This window comes from Callospermophilus lateralis, chromosome 12 (assembly GCF_048772815.1).
Source record: "Callospermophilus lateralis isolate mCalLat2 chromosome 12, mCalLat2.hap1, whole genome shotgun sequence".
NCBI classification, from domain to species: Eukaryota; Metazoa; Chordata; class Mammalia; order Rodentia; family Sciuridae; genus Callospermophilus; species Callospermophilus lateralis.
In genome coordinates, this window is record NC_135316.1 from 100,254,864 (window position 1) to 100,267,923 (window position 13,060).

Consider the following 13,060-nt stretch of genomic DNA (forward strand, 5'->3'; position numbering starts at 1 on the left):
CTTGAGCGCCATAACAAAACACCACAAAGTAGCTTAAAATAATAGAAGTTAATTTTCTCACAGTTCTGGAGCTGAAGTCCAAGGTACAGGAGTTGGGAGGCCTCTCTGGAGGCCTCTGTCCTTGGCTTGCAGACATCTGTCCTGTGTCCTCACATGGCCTTTCCTCCATGAGCACATATTCCTGGTGTCTCATCCTCTCATAAGGACGTCTATCAGACTGGATTAGGGCCTTATCTGTGTCCCCCTCACTGAACCTTAAACACTGCTACGAGGATGCTTTCCAAGTACAGTCACACTGGGGTTAAGGCTTCAGCATGTGAATTTTAGGTAGACACATTCAGTTCATAATGGTGATTTTTCTATGTATATTGTCAGTTACTGAGAGAGGAATGTTGAAGCTTCCATCTGTATTTGTGGATTTATCTGTTTCTTATTTCAGTTTTATCAGTATTTTTTGTTTGTTTTTAAGAATACTTTTTGTGTGTGTGCTGGGGGTGAGGGGTCAAACCCAGGGATTCACGGATGCTAGGCAAGTGTTCTACCTCAGTTTTATATCCCCAGCCCAGTTTTATCAGTTTTCACTGTGTACTTCTATCCAGTGTTTTAATTATTAAAAATTTAAACATACAGAAAAGTTGAAAAGAGTGGTACAACAAACATCCATGGACCCACCACCTAGATTCTACAATTAACATATTTATTTATTTATTTATATTTGTTTTTTTAGTTGTAGTTGGACACAATACCTTTATTTCACTTATTTATTTTTATGTGGTGCTTAGGATCGAACCCAGAGTCCCGCATGTGCAAGGCAAGTGCTCTACCACTGAGCCACAACTCAGCCTCTACAGTGAACATTTCACTGATTTAGTTACCAAATATCCATCCCTCTATTTGTTTGATAAGTTCACCTTACTTTTTGATGCATTTCAAAATAAGTTATAGTTGTAACTTTCTCTCAAGTGTGTATTAAGTAGAATTGTTTAGTTTTTTTTTTTTTAAAGTAAAATTTTCAAAAAGTAACATACAGAGATCTCTAGTTGATCAGTAAATCCTGCTGTCCTTAGTAATACTGCTCATCCTGTGATGTGAGGCTTCCAGGATGTTTTTATGTTGTTGCTTTTCACATGAATGTTAGGGATCTGATTTTTCACTCTTCTTCTTCATTTAAAAAAAAATTTTTTTTAGATGTTGATGGACCTTTATTTTATTCATTTATTTGTATGTGGTACTCAGAATCAAACGCAGTGCCTCATACATGCTAGGCAAGTGCTTTACCACTGAGCCACATCCCCAGACCCCTGATTTTTTCACTCTTAAGAGGAGGTTTTAAAGGTAGTTATCAGATTTATGAGATCTATTTTTGGGGTTTGTTTAGTTCTAGACAGAATTAAAATGGTTGTATAAATGGGATTAGTTAATAATTCAGTAAGTGTTTATTTTTATTTATTTATTTTTTCTTACAGTATTGGGGTTGAACCCAGGCCCTTGAGCACGTTAGATGGGTACTCTACAACTGAGCTACATCTGCAGCCCTTTTGGTTCTTGTTTTATTTTTGAATGAGGTTTTTGCCAAGTTGCTCAAGCTGACTTTGCACTTGTGATGCTCCTGCTTCAGCCTCTCCAGCCTACAGGTGTGCACCACCACACCTAGCTAGTTTTAACTTTTAATTGTGGCAAAATATACATAATAAACCATTTTGAAACATACAGTTCAGTAGTAAGTACAGTCCTTTTGTGCAGTCTCTACTCTTTTCAACTTGCAGAACTGTAACTCTGTACATAAAGTGATAACTCCCTCATTCCTTGTTCCTGGCTGCTTTGGACAGCCACAGTTCTACTTTGTTTTCATGAATTTCACCACTGCAGGCACCTTATATAAATGGAGTCGTGTCATATTTGCCTTTCTGTGACAGGTTTATTTCACTGAGCACGCTGTCCTCAAGGCTCATCCACATGTGGTGTGGGTCAGGATTACCTTGTTTTTTAAGGCTGATTTGATTTCTACTGTATGTGTGAGTGCAGCCTATTATCTGTTTATCCATCCCTCTGTCAATGGACACTAGCTGTTTATCACGTTCCCGACTAAACAGGTCACTCCAGGTGAACTGGTTGGCATGAAATAATCACAGAGACAGAGAAATATCTTTTTCATTGGGTTCTGTGATGGCTCCTCTGACCTTAGGGGTCCATGGAAAGAGATAGAGGAGCACACGTGCTGAACCCTTTTATTGAGGAGAAGACTTTCAAATGAGGCAAGGGGTAGGATTACAAAGGAACAGGTAAGTATAGCTCAACTGCTCTGGGTGCCACCTACTCCTAGGGCCACACCTTGTTATCCGAGCAAGGAAAAGCTTGAGTCACTTAGTCATGGCACTACTGTGCCAGACTACAGTGATCTTCAGATGCCCGTGGTACATCAGGACTTAAAGCTGCATGCATTTGGAATGGCTCCCCACAGCTGTTCCTACCTGTAAGGTCCTGGGCAGCTCTACAGCCACTTGCCTACCACTTGGTAAACACGCATTGATGGTCTTTAGTAGCTGGGTCCTGTCAGGGTCAGAGGGCTGCTGAGGCAGTGAACACACCACACTAAGCTGCTGCCTACTAGAAGCTTATGTCCCAGTGGTACTGAAGGTTGGGAAGATGGACACTAAGCAAAGGGACACATTTCTCTGGTTCTTAAATACAGGATTTTTACATTCTGATGTAAATTGGGATGTGCCTTATAATTGATGACATCTTTAAAATAAACTTGGTTGTGTTTCCTTTTTAGTGTAACCAAATTTTATGGTGTAACTTACAGTCAGCTTGAATTAAGTTGGTGTTATCTTAAGCCTTCTGTTAAGTCAGGACACTCAGGGAGGACACAAATAAGGTGACATTTGAGCTCAGCACCTGTTTAGCTCTGAAGACATTTTTTTCATAGTAGGATTTTATCTCAGATAGAGGCAGTGTGTTGATAGATTTTCTGGCACAAACTCCTTGCCTGCTTGTGGGCTGGTAATGGTTTGCAGACTGGTTCATTGAATGGCACTGGTAGAGCCTGGGCAGGTGGATATGGCAGCATTTTGCAAGATGGGCCCAGATTTGCAGGTGTGGTGCAAACAGCATCTCAGTGACCCAGAAGGGACCATCTCTATACTTGGCAAGTTGCTCATTGGTGTGACTCATAATTTCTCTACTTTCTCCTAATTTTCAGCAAATCCTGCCTGCTGTACCTTCAAAACACACCCTAATTCTGACATCTTTCTGCATCTCCATCCCGAGATGCATCTACAGTTATCTCCTACTTACATTATCAGAACAGCCTACTGACTGGTCTTCCTTTTTTCTTCTCTTCCTTCCTGTAATCTCTTCTCAATTTAGCAACTGAAGTGATCATGCAACATTATTTTTCTGATGTTGTTATGCCTGTACTTAAATTCTTCTACTTAAAGCATCGTGGACTGGAGGCAGAGCTCACTGGTGGAGTGCTACTTTAATATGCATAAGGCCCTGGGTTCAGTTCACAGTACTGGGAAAAAGCATCGTGGACTGGAGGCAGAGCTCACTGGTGGAGTGCTACTTTAATATGCATAAGGCCCTGGGTTCAGTTCACAGTACTGGGGTGGGGGACAGGGAGAGAAGAAAGAAAGGAATGAAGGAAGGAAGGGAGGGAGGGAGGGGACAAAACAATGTAACATCCCATCACCCTTAGAGGAAAAGCTAACAACCCTGTGACAGCCTCCCTGGCGCTACATTGTTTGCTCCCACACTTCTTTGAACTCATCCTGCTCTCAGCCAACTGGTGGCCTTGCTGCATATTGAGTATGTTCCTTCCTCTCAGCATTTGGACTTGCTTTTCCCTCTGCTGGGAATGGTGTTCCCCCAGCTATCTGCAAAGCCCATTTCTGAGGGCTCAGCTCAAGTCTCAGCTTATCAGAAGGCTTTCCCCTAACTGCCCTACCTGAAAAGATGCCCCTGTTCCCCTCTAGCACTCTTACCCTGAAAGCAGGAGGGGCTAAGTTATGCTACAGTAACAAACAACTCCAGAGTGTCAAGAACAAGGTTTGCTCCTCACCAATGCCACGTTTCCACTGTGGACACCAGGGATGGGGTTGGGGGAGGGTCTCCCCTACATGGTTTTTAGCTCTGGGATCAGGCTGATGTTATCCCAGCAAGGAAAAGCTGTGTGGTGCTACCATCTTGAGCCATCTTGAGTGCTGGCAGAGGGGAAAAGAATGTGTGATTCACCAGTGGCACGAGATAAGCTGGGACCAGACTTCCTAGAGAGAAGCAGTAGAGTGGCCTGGGAGTGTGAGACTCCATCATGAGTTTGCAGGGAAGGCTTTTGGTTCAGCGGTGACTTTGTCCAGGCATGTTGAGTCACTCAGGAGTAGCAAGGAGGAGACAGGAATGACCATGGAGCCCAAGTGGAAGAAGGAAGTATGATCTTGCTGACCCCTCCAGGTGCGCCTGCAGCAGCCCTGCTCCCTCTCTTTCAGAATGAGGAGGAGCCTCCCCAGGGAGGGCAACCTGCTCTCCTGGGGTGCCGCTGTGGCGTGGTTGGTGGGAGCCATTTGACCACTATTTATTTATTCTTTCATTTTCTCTTGTGGCTATTTTGAGGCAGGTTCTCTTTTGGCAGGTGAGGAAACTGAGGCTCCCATTGTACTCAGTACAGTTTTGGTTGTCATGCACTTGGCCATGGTGCCCTCCTGTATGCCTTGTGAAATTTTAGATCCATGGTGCCTTAATGAAGAGAAAGTGCAGCCCCTTTCTCGTAGCTCCAGTTTAGAAGTGTGCAGGACCTTGCCAGAGAGGAAACAGTTGGGCTATTCTGAAACAAGCAGGAACCACACAGTGTCAACTGTAACTGTAAATCCACCCCCAGGGAATTTCTTATGAATAAGTTTAAAGTGTGCTGACACAATCTGAGAGTGTCCCCATGAGTGATACTTCTGTGGTTTCGCCGGTGGGTGATATGTATTTCTTCTGGGCCAGGGATGGGAGAAGGGGGAAGGTGTGGTTCTTCTGGCAGATGGGAGAAGGGGAAGGTGTGTGGTCTCCCTTCAGGACTCTTGAAAGCAGTTGGGGAGGCAAACCACATGGAACCAAGTGGGAAGGCAGGATGCAAAAGTACTTTAGGCTGTAATGGTTCACCAGCCAGTGGAGGAAGGTGGAGGAAAGTAGAGACGTAGCTGTAATCTGAAGGCTGCATGTAAGGGAGCATTTGTGCTGGGAAAGTGTGGATAGTATTTGAGATGTTAAATCCAGAGAAAATTTTCCAAAAGCACTGAAACAGAAACCTCTTGTGTTCAGGAGATAGTGAGATGGGTAGTTTGGTTCCAGTAAAGGCTCCACAGACCCACCAATAGAGGTCATGCAGGTGGGCCCAGAGTGTGAAGTCTGGGGAATAAGTTCAGGGGCTTGTCATCCTGTCTTGGAACTAGCAGAAAAGTGACGATGTTGAAGTGATGTTTTAGGAAGAAGATCCATATGCATGCATGCACTCAGTTCTCACCCAAGGGGAGTATGGGACCATGAAAATGACCATAGGCTGAAATCAGGCAAAGCTATTTTAATAATAGTGGGAAAAATTTAGATAGTTTCATGACCTTTAAAAAAATTTATTGAAATAATGTCTTTTTAAACTTTAAAAATTTCTTAAAATATATAGAGAAATGAGAAATAGTAAAACTAATATCTAGTGCCTTGTAACTTGTTAAAAATATTTGACATTGAGAATAAGTATTTTCTTTGTAAGAAATATATCGAGTAGTTTGAACAGAGTTGGCTGCCTTCTTGCATAATCTATGATTAATTATTTATATCTTGTGAATTGCCATTACCTTTTAATTGGCTGAGTTTCTAGTATTTTAATCTGTTTTTAGTGTCATGAAATATCTCTTAAGAGTCTTTAATAGGAAGATTTTTTTTTTCCCTAGCATTATTTCTTCTGGGGTATCTTAGTCTCTCTCTCCCTTTTAAATTCACAGTCACTGTATTAGTCTCCCATTGTTGTTATAACAAATTATCACAAACTCAGACTGCTTTTAGGATAAGGAAAAGTGACACAGGCTCTCTTGGAAAATCAGCTTGAGTCTTGTATTCACAGTGCAAAACTCAGGAAGCCACTATAATCAGCAGTGTTAACACTGTAACCTCTTTCTACTTTTTTGAAAACAAATGTCTTTGTATGTGAGTCTCCTGATTGACCTGGTGGAAACAGTGTATTTCTTTTCACTTCAGTACCAGATTTCTGAAAGTGTTCTGTGGAGGTGGCTGGCTGTTGACTTGTTTCAGTCTCAGATAAAAGCCAACTGAGAGTGAAGCCCCTCCAGTGAATTCTTCTTGTTTTCCAGTGGCCTTTAGTCGCTTACTTCTGCAGGTGGATGTTTTAATAAGAACTAAATATCAAAGTTTCTGGACTTGTCTTCATTCTGATTCAGAAGATTGACTTCGCTTGCTCTAGATCTACATGGTTTTTAAAATCTTAGGAACAATCATCCTGAATGTGATTTCTTTTTCCCCAGACAAGGCACCTCTGTCTAAGAGTCTTTTGCTGGTCCCCAGTGCCCTGTCCCTTCTGCTGGCCCTCCTACTGCCTCACTGTCAGAAGTTCTTTGTGTATGACCTCCACGCAGTCAAGAACGACTTCCAGGTGAGTGCTGTTCATCGCCCTCTAGCCTCTGGCTGAGAGAAGGGTTTTTTTTTTTTTTTCCCTTCCATATTTGTCTTTTTTTTTTTTTATTTATTAGTACTTTAAAGCCCCCAAATTTGTAAGAAATATTATTTATTATTAATATTCCACTAATAAGTTCATTTTCCAGTTATATTTATTGATACTCTCAAGCAAAGCAGATTATAATGAAAAAGTTGCATTATTTCCTTTTGCAGGACACATTTGTTTCAATGAAACTTTTCACTTGTGGAAAGGCAATTTATAATTTTAAGGGTATTTTTAAAACAATGTTTATATTACACACACACACACACACACACACACACATTTGTGTATATGTCAGGATATTCAACATTTTCCAAAATTTGCTTGAGTTTGAATATTTGATTAGATGTGTTTCAGCTGCAACACATTGTGAATTCATGATTATTTTTATGATTTTAGTTAAACCAAATAGGGAAATTGTTGTGAGTTTTTGTTTTCTAAAAGAGCAGGACTCTGTGACTATCAAGATTTATGTACTGAGCTCATTGAAAATGTTGGCGTCCATTTCTTGTCTGAGTTGGAGTGTTGGTACACATTGTGCTGTATAACCTGCTTTCTTTGGTTAATACTTGGTTCATTTTCTAGTTATATTTATTGATACTCTCAAGCAAAGCAGATTATAATGAAAAAGTATTTTTTTGAATTATAAAATTCATTGTATTTTCAGTTTGGTATGGAAGAATGATTGGCTTATGAATTAGTAGTAGAGAGAGAAGGGGCTTTTGCCATACGGACTTCAGACCCTCAGGAGAACCTTGCAGCAGGAGGTGCTAGACACAGGCTTGGATAGGAGGAGTCCTGAGGGGCAGTTGATAAAAGGCTTTATTTGTAGGTTCTGAATCTCCCAGATTTTGGCATTTGAGGCTGAGGATACTCTTTTTGTTTTCCTTTAGGTCTTTGTTGAGTCCAAGCCAGCGATCAGTCTTTAAAGGGTGGTCGTCTTCATAATAGTATGTAATAGTTTATCTCACACCAGGTCTCAAGTTTTCACGTCCTTAAGCATGGTTGTAAAACAAATCATTTAAAACTGTAGCTGCCAGTTTATTTGCCATTAACCAAAGGAAAACAAAACAAATGGTGTTATGCAATCACAATTTGTTGCATTTTAGTAATTATAAAGTCGTAAATTTCTTTAATCCCTAGATTCTCCTCATGTCTCTCAGGACTTGAGTAGACTACTTTCTCTACAGTGTTAAATGTGGGGAGAGAGGATTGGAGTTTCTGTCATGGTCTTTGAATTTGCTGTTCGGCAGAGATGACGTCATCATTATTTTACATCTGTAAAGTACTTGACAGTTTCCGAAGCCCTCTGTATAACACTGTTTGATTTGATCTTATGGGTGGTAGTGTATGCTGGCCTAAAGTTTCAGTGATTCTAGTGCAATCATGAAGTTTCGGAGGGAGAAAAGAATGAGTTAGGAAATGCCTTTTGTGATGTGTGTGTGCCTGTGGTGGTCATTCCTGCCTCCTCGCGGTGACTTATCTCCTTGAACTCAGCAGGTGAAATGAACTCTCAGGGACTTCTATGAGCTAGTTCAGTGCCCTAAGATTTTGGAGTACACTGTTGACAGAGATGCCTGGTGTCTTGCTTGGAGAAGAGACAGAGGCGAACTGTTCTGACAGTTGATGTAGTTAGTTTTCTCATTGTGTTGTTGTTATTTCAGTTGGCAAGATAAGAGGTTATATGATTTTAGAAAGTAAAATACTTCCTCTGTGCCTCTTCTTCTTAATCTTAAAATAGGGATAATATTACCAATGTTCATGGCAGCCTTATTCACAGTAGCCAAGGTGGAAACAAGCCAATGCCATCAACAGAAAAACGAAAAAGGAAGATGTAGTATGTACAGAGAATGGAATTTTATTCAGCAATAAAAAAGAATGAGATTCTAATTCATGTTTTAACATGAACCTTGAAGACATTATGCAAAATGAAGCAATTAAGTCAGACACAAAAGGACAAATACTGTAAGATTCCAATTAAATGAGGTATCCCAAATAGGCAAATTTGTAGACAGAAAGTGCAACAGAAGTTATCGGGGGTGATGGTGGGAGAACAGGGGATTAATGTTTAATAGATGCTGCATTTCTATCTGGGATATTGAAAGCATTCTGGAAATGGATAATGGTGATTGTTGTACAATATTATGACTGTTCTTAACTCCATTGAATTAAACACTTAAAAATAGTTACAATGGTAAATTTTATGTCTATTTTACCACAATAAAAATTCAAAGAAAAGATAGGGTAAATTTGTTTTACCTATCTTGAAAGGTAGTTGTGAAGGGGAAAAAAAGACCAGAATGTTTTTCAAATGTCATTAGGATTATCTTTAAAAATCTGGAAAATGTTTAATATTCAAAATAGATATTTGTGTAGCTCTTTTTAAATATATTTCCTTAAATGTTTTTCACCCAACCAGAAGTTGATTTTAAAAAACTGATATTTCCAAACCTACTAATATTTAGCAGTTCTGACAAATTGTTTTGTAAATAATTGCTATGAAGTAGTTGGGTTGTCAAAATTAAGCTCAGAAATTTATATTTCAAGTTTAAACCTAAATTGTCATCTGCCACTTTATTTTATTTAGTAGTTTAAAATGAACATTAGTTAGCCTTTCATTTCAGCTCATATATGTAATTTTTAAAAATCTTATTTAAACACAGTCCTAAATTTTGTTACAGGAAGTCTTCTGTTGTCTTAATGCGAATACATTTTCTTATTAGTAAGCAAACAAAAAAAATTCCCCTTAAGTACCCTTTGTGCTGTTGGAATTTTGAGTATCACAGAATTGAACTCATTTATTAAAGTTACATACACTTACTTTTTCTTTTGTAATGCATCATGATTTTGCTTAAAGTAGTGTATACAAACGAGCACTATAAAGTAAATAATAAATTTGCTAAGCCAGAGACCCAAATAAATTTTACTTTTATTCATTGTTCTTTTTTTAAATCCCTATCTAGATTTGGAGGTTGATATGTGGAAGAGTAATTTGCCTTGATTTAAAAGATACTTTCTGCAGTAGTCTGCTTATTTATAATTTTAGGATATTTGAAAGAAGATATGGAAGCAGAAAATTTGCAGTAAGTTTTATGCATTTTGCCTTTGTTACTTAGGTTCTAGAAAAACATTTTGTTTTCTTTTTTTCCTTGTTTTATTTTGTTAAACTTGGTTTATTATTTACAATTATCTTTTTAAGTACATGATCCTGTATCTGATTTGGGGCACAGACATTAACCAAAGAAAAAATGTAAATTTAAGACAATAGCATAATAAAATGATGATGATAGTAATGATAATAGACAATATTAGGTGTGAGCAGGTAATAATTTTAACTAGGATTTTGCTTTAATAAAATTTTAATTACTTGTATTCTTTTTTAAAATTTATTTGTTTGGTACTGGAGGGGCCCTTTACCACTGAGCCAAATCCCTAGCTCTTTTTAAATTTTTATTTATTGCCCTTTTAAAATTTGTATTTATTTATTCATTTATTTTTTGGGGTACTGGAGAGTAAACTCAGGGGCACTTGACCACTGAACAATATCTCCAGCCCTATTTTGTGTTTTATTTAGAGAGAGGGTCTCACTGAGTTACTTAGGGCCTTGCTAAATTGCTGAGGCTAGCTTTGATCTTGAAATCCTCCTGCCTCAGCCTTCTCAGCCACTGGGATTACAGGCATGTGCCACAGTGCCTGGCTTAATTTATTTTTATTTTTAAAATTTTTGGTACCAGGGATTGAACCCAGGGGCACTCAACCCCAGAGCCACATCCTTAGCCCTTTTTAAAAAATATTTTGTTTTGAGACAGGGTCTTGCTAAGTTTCTTAGGGCCTCACTAAGTTGCTGAGACTGACTTTGAACTGCAGTCCTCCTGCCTCAGCCTCCTGAGCAGCCTTTTTATTAATTTTTTGAGACAAGTTTTTGCTAAATTACTCAGGTCCTCATTCAGGTGCTCAAGTCTTGAGCTTATGATTCTCCTGCCTTAGGTTCCCAAGTTGCTGAGATAGGCATGTGCCACTGTGCCCAGCATCGTCACTTCTATTCTTCATGGTTTTTGTGTTCCCTATTAAAAATATGTCTTACTCTAAATATCATTTTTCAACATATTTAGAAATAGGGAAGTTAATGCATTTGAACAGTATGGTTTTACTGTCCAATTTTGAAAAGTCTGCTGTAATAAAAACAATATTTAAAGAATATACATATATACATGTATTAATAAGTATATTCTGATTATATTATTACATATATATGTAAAGTTTGTTGTAATAAGAATATTTTTAAAATATACATACATATATATATTAATCTGTTAGAGCTGATTCTAACTAAATAAATGTTAATTTATTTTTAGGTACCTTCTCTAATGTTTTTTCCTGTTTTATTTTTTAGTCCTTTTTGCTAGGTTGCTGGATTTTGTCAGCCTTGTTTGACTTTCTCCTTGTTGAAGCTATGCAGTATTCATTTGGTATCACTGTGGCCAGTAATTTGCCTTCTGGATTGTAAGTAGTTCTTAGAGATTGGCTTAATTTAGAACTCTTAAATCTTACTGAAAGCATTATTGTTCATGAAAGTCACTGAGTGAATATTTTAAAACTTTAAATATAGTAAAATTAATTTTATATGTAAAAGTAAATCTGGAGTATATGTATCTATTCACCATGTTCTTGAAACAGTCAGTTTTATATTAACTCTTCTTTTGAACTCTGACATTCTGTGTGTTAGAGAATTTTTAATGAATTTGCTATTCAAATTCTGAAGATGGAATTTGTTTTGTATTTTTATAATTTTTTAATCTTTGTAATTTTATACATTAATTAAACCCAAAGTAGAAAATTTATTTAGATTAGGAAACAAATTTGTAGAAAGTTAAGTTTCTAAAGAAATCTCTTTAGGCTGATATTGTTTGAATACTTTTACCAAAGATAAAACAAAGTAAGTACATAGATCACAATTTGTGCCCAGCCTGCAGTGACCAACTTGACTCAGTGTGTAGAGGCTTCCACATTATGTGGATTTTTCAAAAATGAAAACTGTGTTTTACTGTATACAGTTACTAGTTGCTAGGAGTAGAGTTGATAGCACATATAAGTTGTCTTAAAGCATCACTTAATTAAGTATAGGAGACTAGATTTGACAGATGAGATGGTTTGAAAGACAGATACTGGATGTAAAATTTCTGTGTCTTGTTTTACTTTTAAATATCGAGTTTGAGAATGATCAGGCCACTGCACATATCTGGATTCAAATCCACTTTGGATCCCTATTGTCAAATGTAATTAGTGTTCCAATGGCTTTCACACTTATATTGTTGGTTTTTACAGTGTGGTTTCCCCTCATGGGATTTACACAATTGTGGGCATGAATATCCATGAATATTGACCTATAGCTGTTTTAATGTTTGGTTCTGAATAATATTTAAGAGGAGATGGACTGAGTTCTGTGTGATGATGATCATGTAGTTTTTGTTGAGTGCCACGGGTTGTGTTGGAATCAGTCTGAGAAGTTTGTTGTTCTGCCCCTGTGAACCCAGAATCCTCTCGGGATGGTGTCCAGGTTAACTCAGGAAAGAGCCAGCCAAGCTGAGTCTGCCGTTCTCCCCAGGTGTTCCTCACCCAGGCCAATTCTTTTTGTTTTTCTGTGAAGCCTGCTGAATTTTGGAAGGACATATGTGTGTCGTGTGTGTGTGTGTGTGTGTGTGTGTGTGTGTGTGTTAGAATAAGTCTTGGGGATGAAGAACAACACAGTTATTAATTCTCTTACATTTTCCCCTTGTCTGAGGACATTTTTTTTTTTCTACTACACATGCAGTTGGGTGACAGTAAAACCTTCATATTCATTTAGTTTATTAGGAAAAGTCTGATTCAATTTTAAAGTTGGCAGGAATTTTCTTTACTCTTAAGAGAGAACTATTTAAATCTGTACTGAGAGTTCCAACCGTGAATAAATTAAAAAATGATAGTATCCCCTTTGAAAAACAGTGTGAATGCTAATTCAGCCATCTTCTTTTTCAAGTCACAAAACATTATATAAAGTAATGAAAAGTAAATCATTACTTTAATAAATAAACTTTGGATTTTGTAAAAATATCTTTTATTGGTAATGGCAGAGTTTCAAAAATTCAAGAGAGGAAACTACTCTTTAAGTCAACGTGCCTTACATTTGCATTATAACATCTTTTTCTTTTCCCATCAATGCCAAATCCATCTGCACTCTCTACAGTTCTTCACTTTCTACTTACTTCTTTCTTAATCTCACTGCTATTAAAACTTATAAAGTCCCAAGAAACCACCTGATTTCTGAAGCCATCGGTCATCCTGTTTGGCCTTTTAGTAGCACTTTAAATG

The 13,060-nt window shown here is 37.9% G+C and overlaps 1 protein-coding gene across 1 annotated transcript in view; it reads left to right on the top strand.

The window, feature by feature from the left end:
- Ubac2 (UBA domain containing 2) overlaps window positions 1-13,060 on the top strand; it is a 157,405-nt gene that overhangs the window by 19,745 nt on the left and 124,600 nt on the right. Inside the window, exons 2-4 of the mRNA XM_076872130.1 lie at window positions 6,519-6,646; window positions 9,676-9,795; window positions 11,106-11,215. Of these exons, the coding sequence (XP_076728245.1) occupies window positions 6,519-6,646; window positions 9,676-9,795; window positions 11,106-11,215 (358 nt within the window). The remainder of the gene's footprint in view (window positions 1-6,518; window positions 6,647-9,675; window positions 9,796-11,105; window positions 11,216-13,060) is intronic.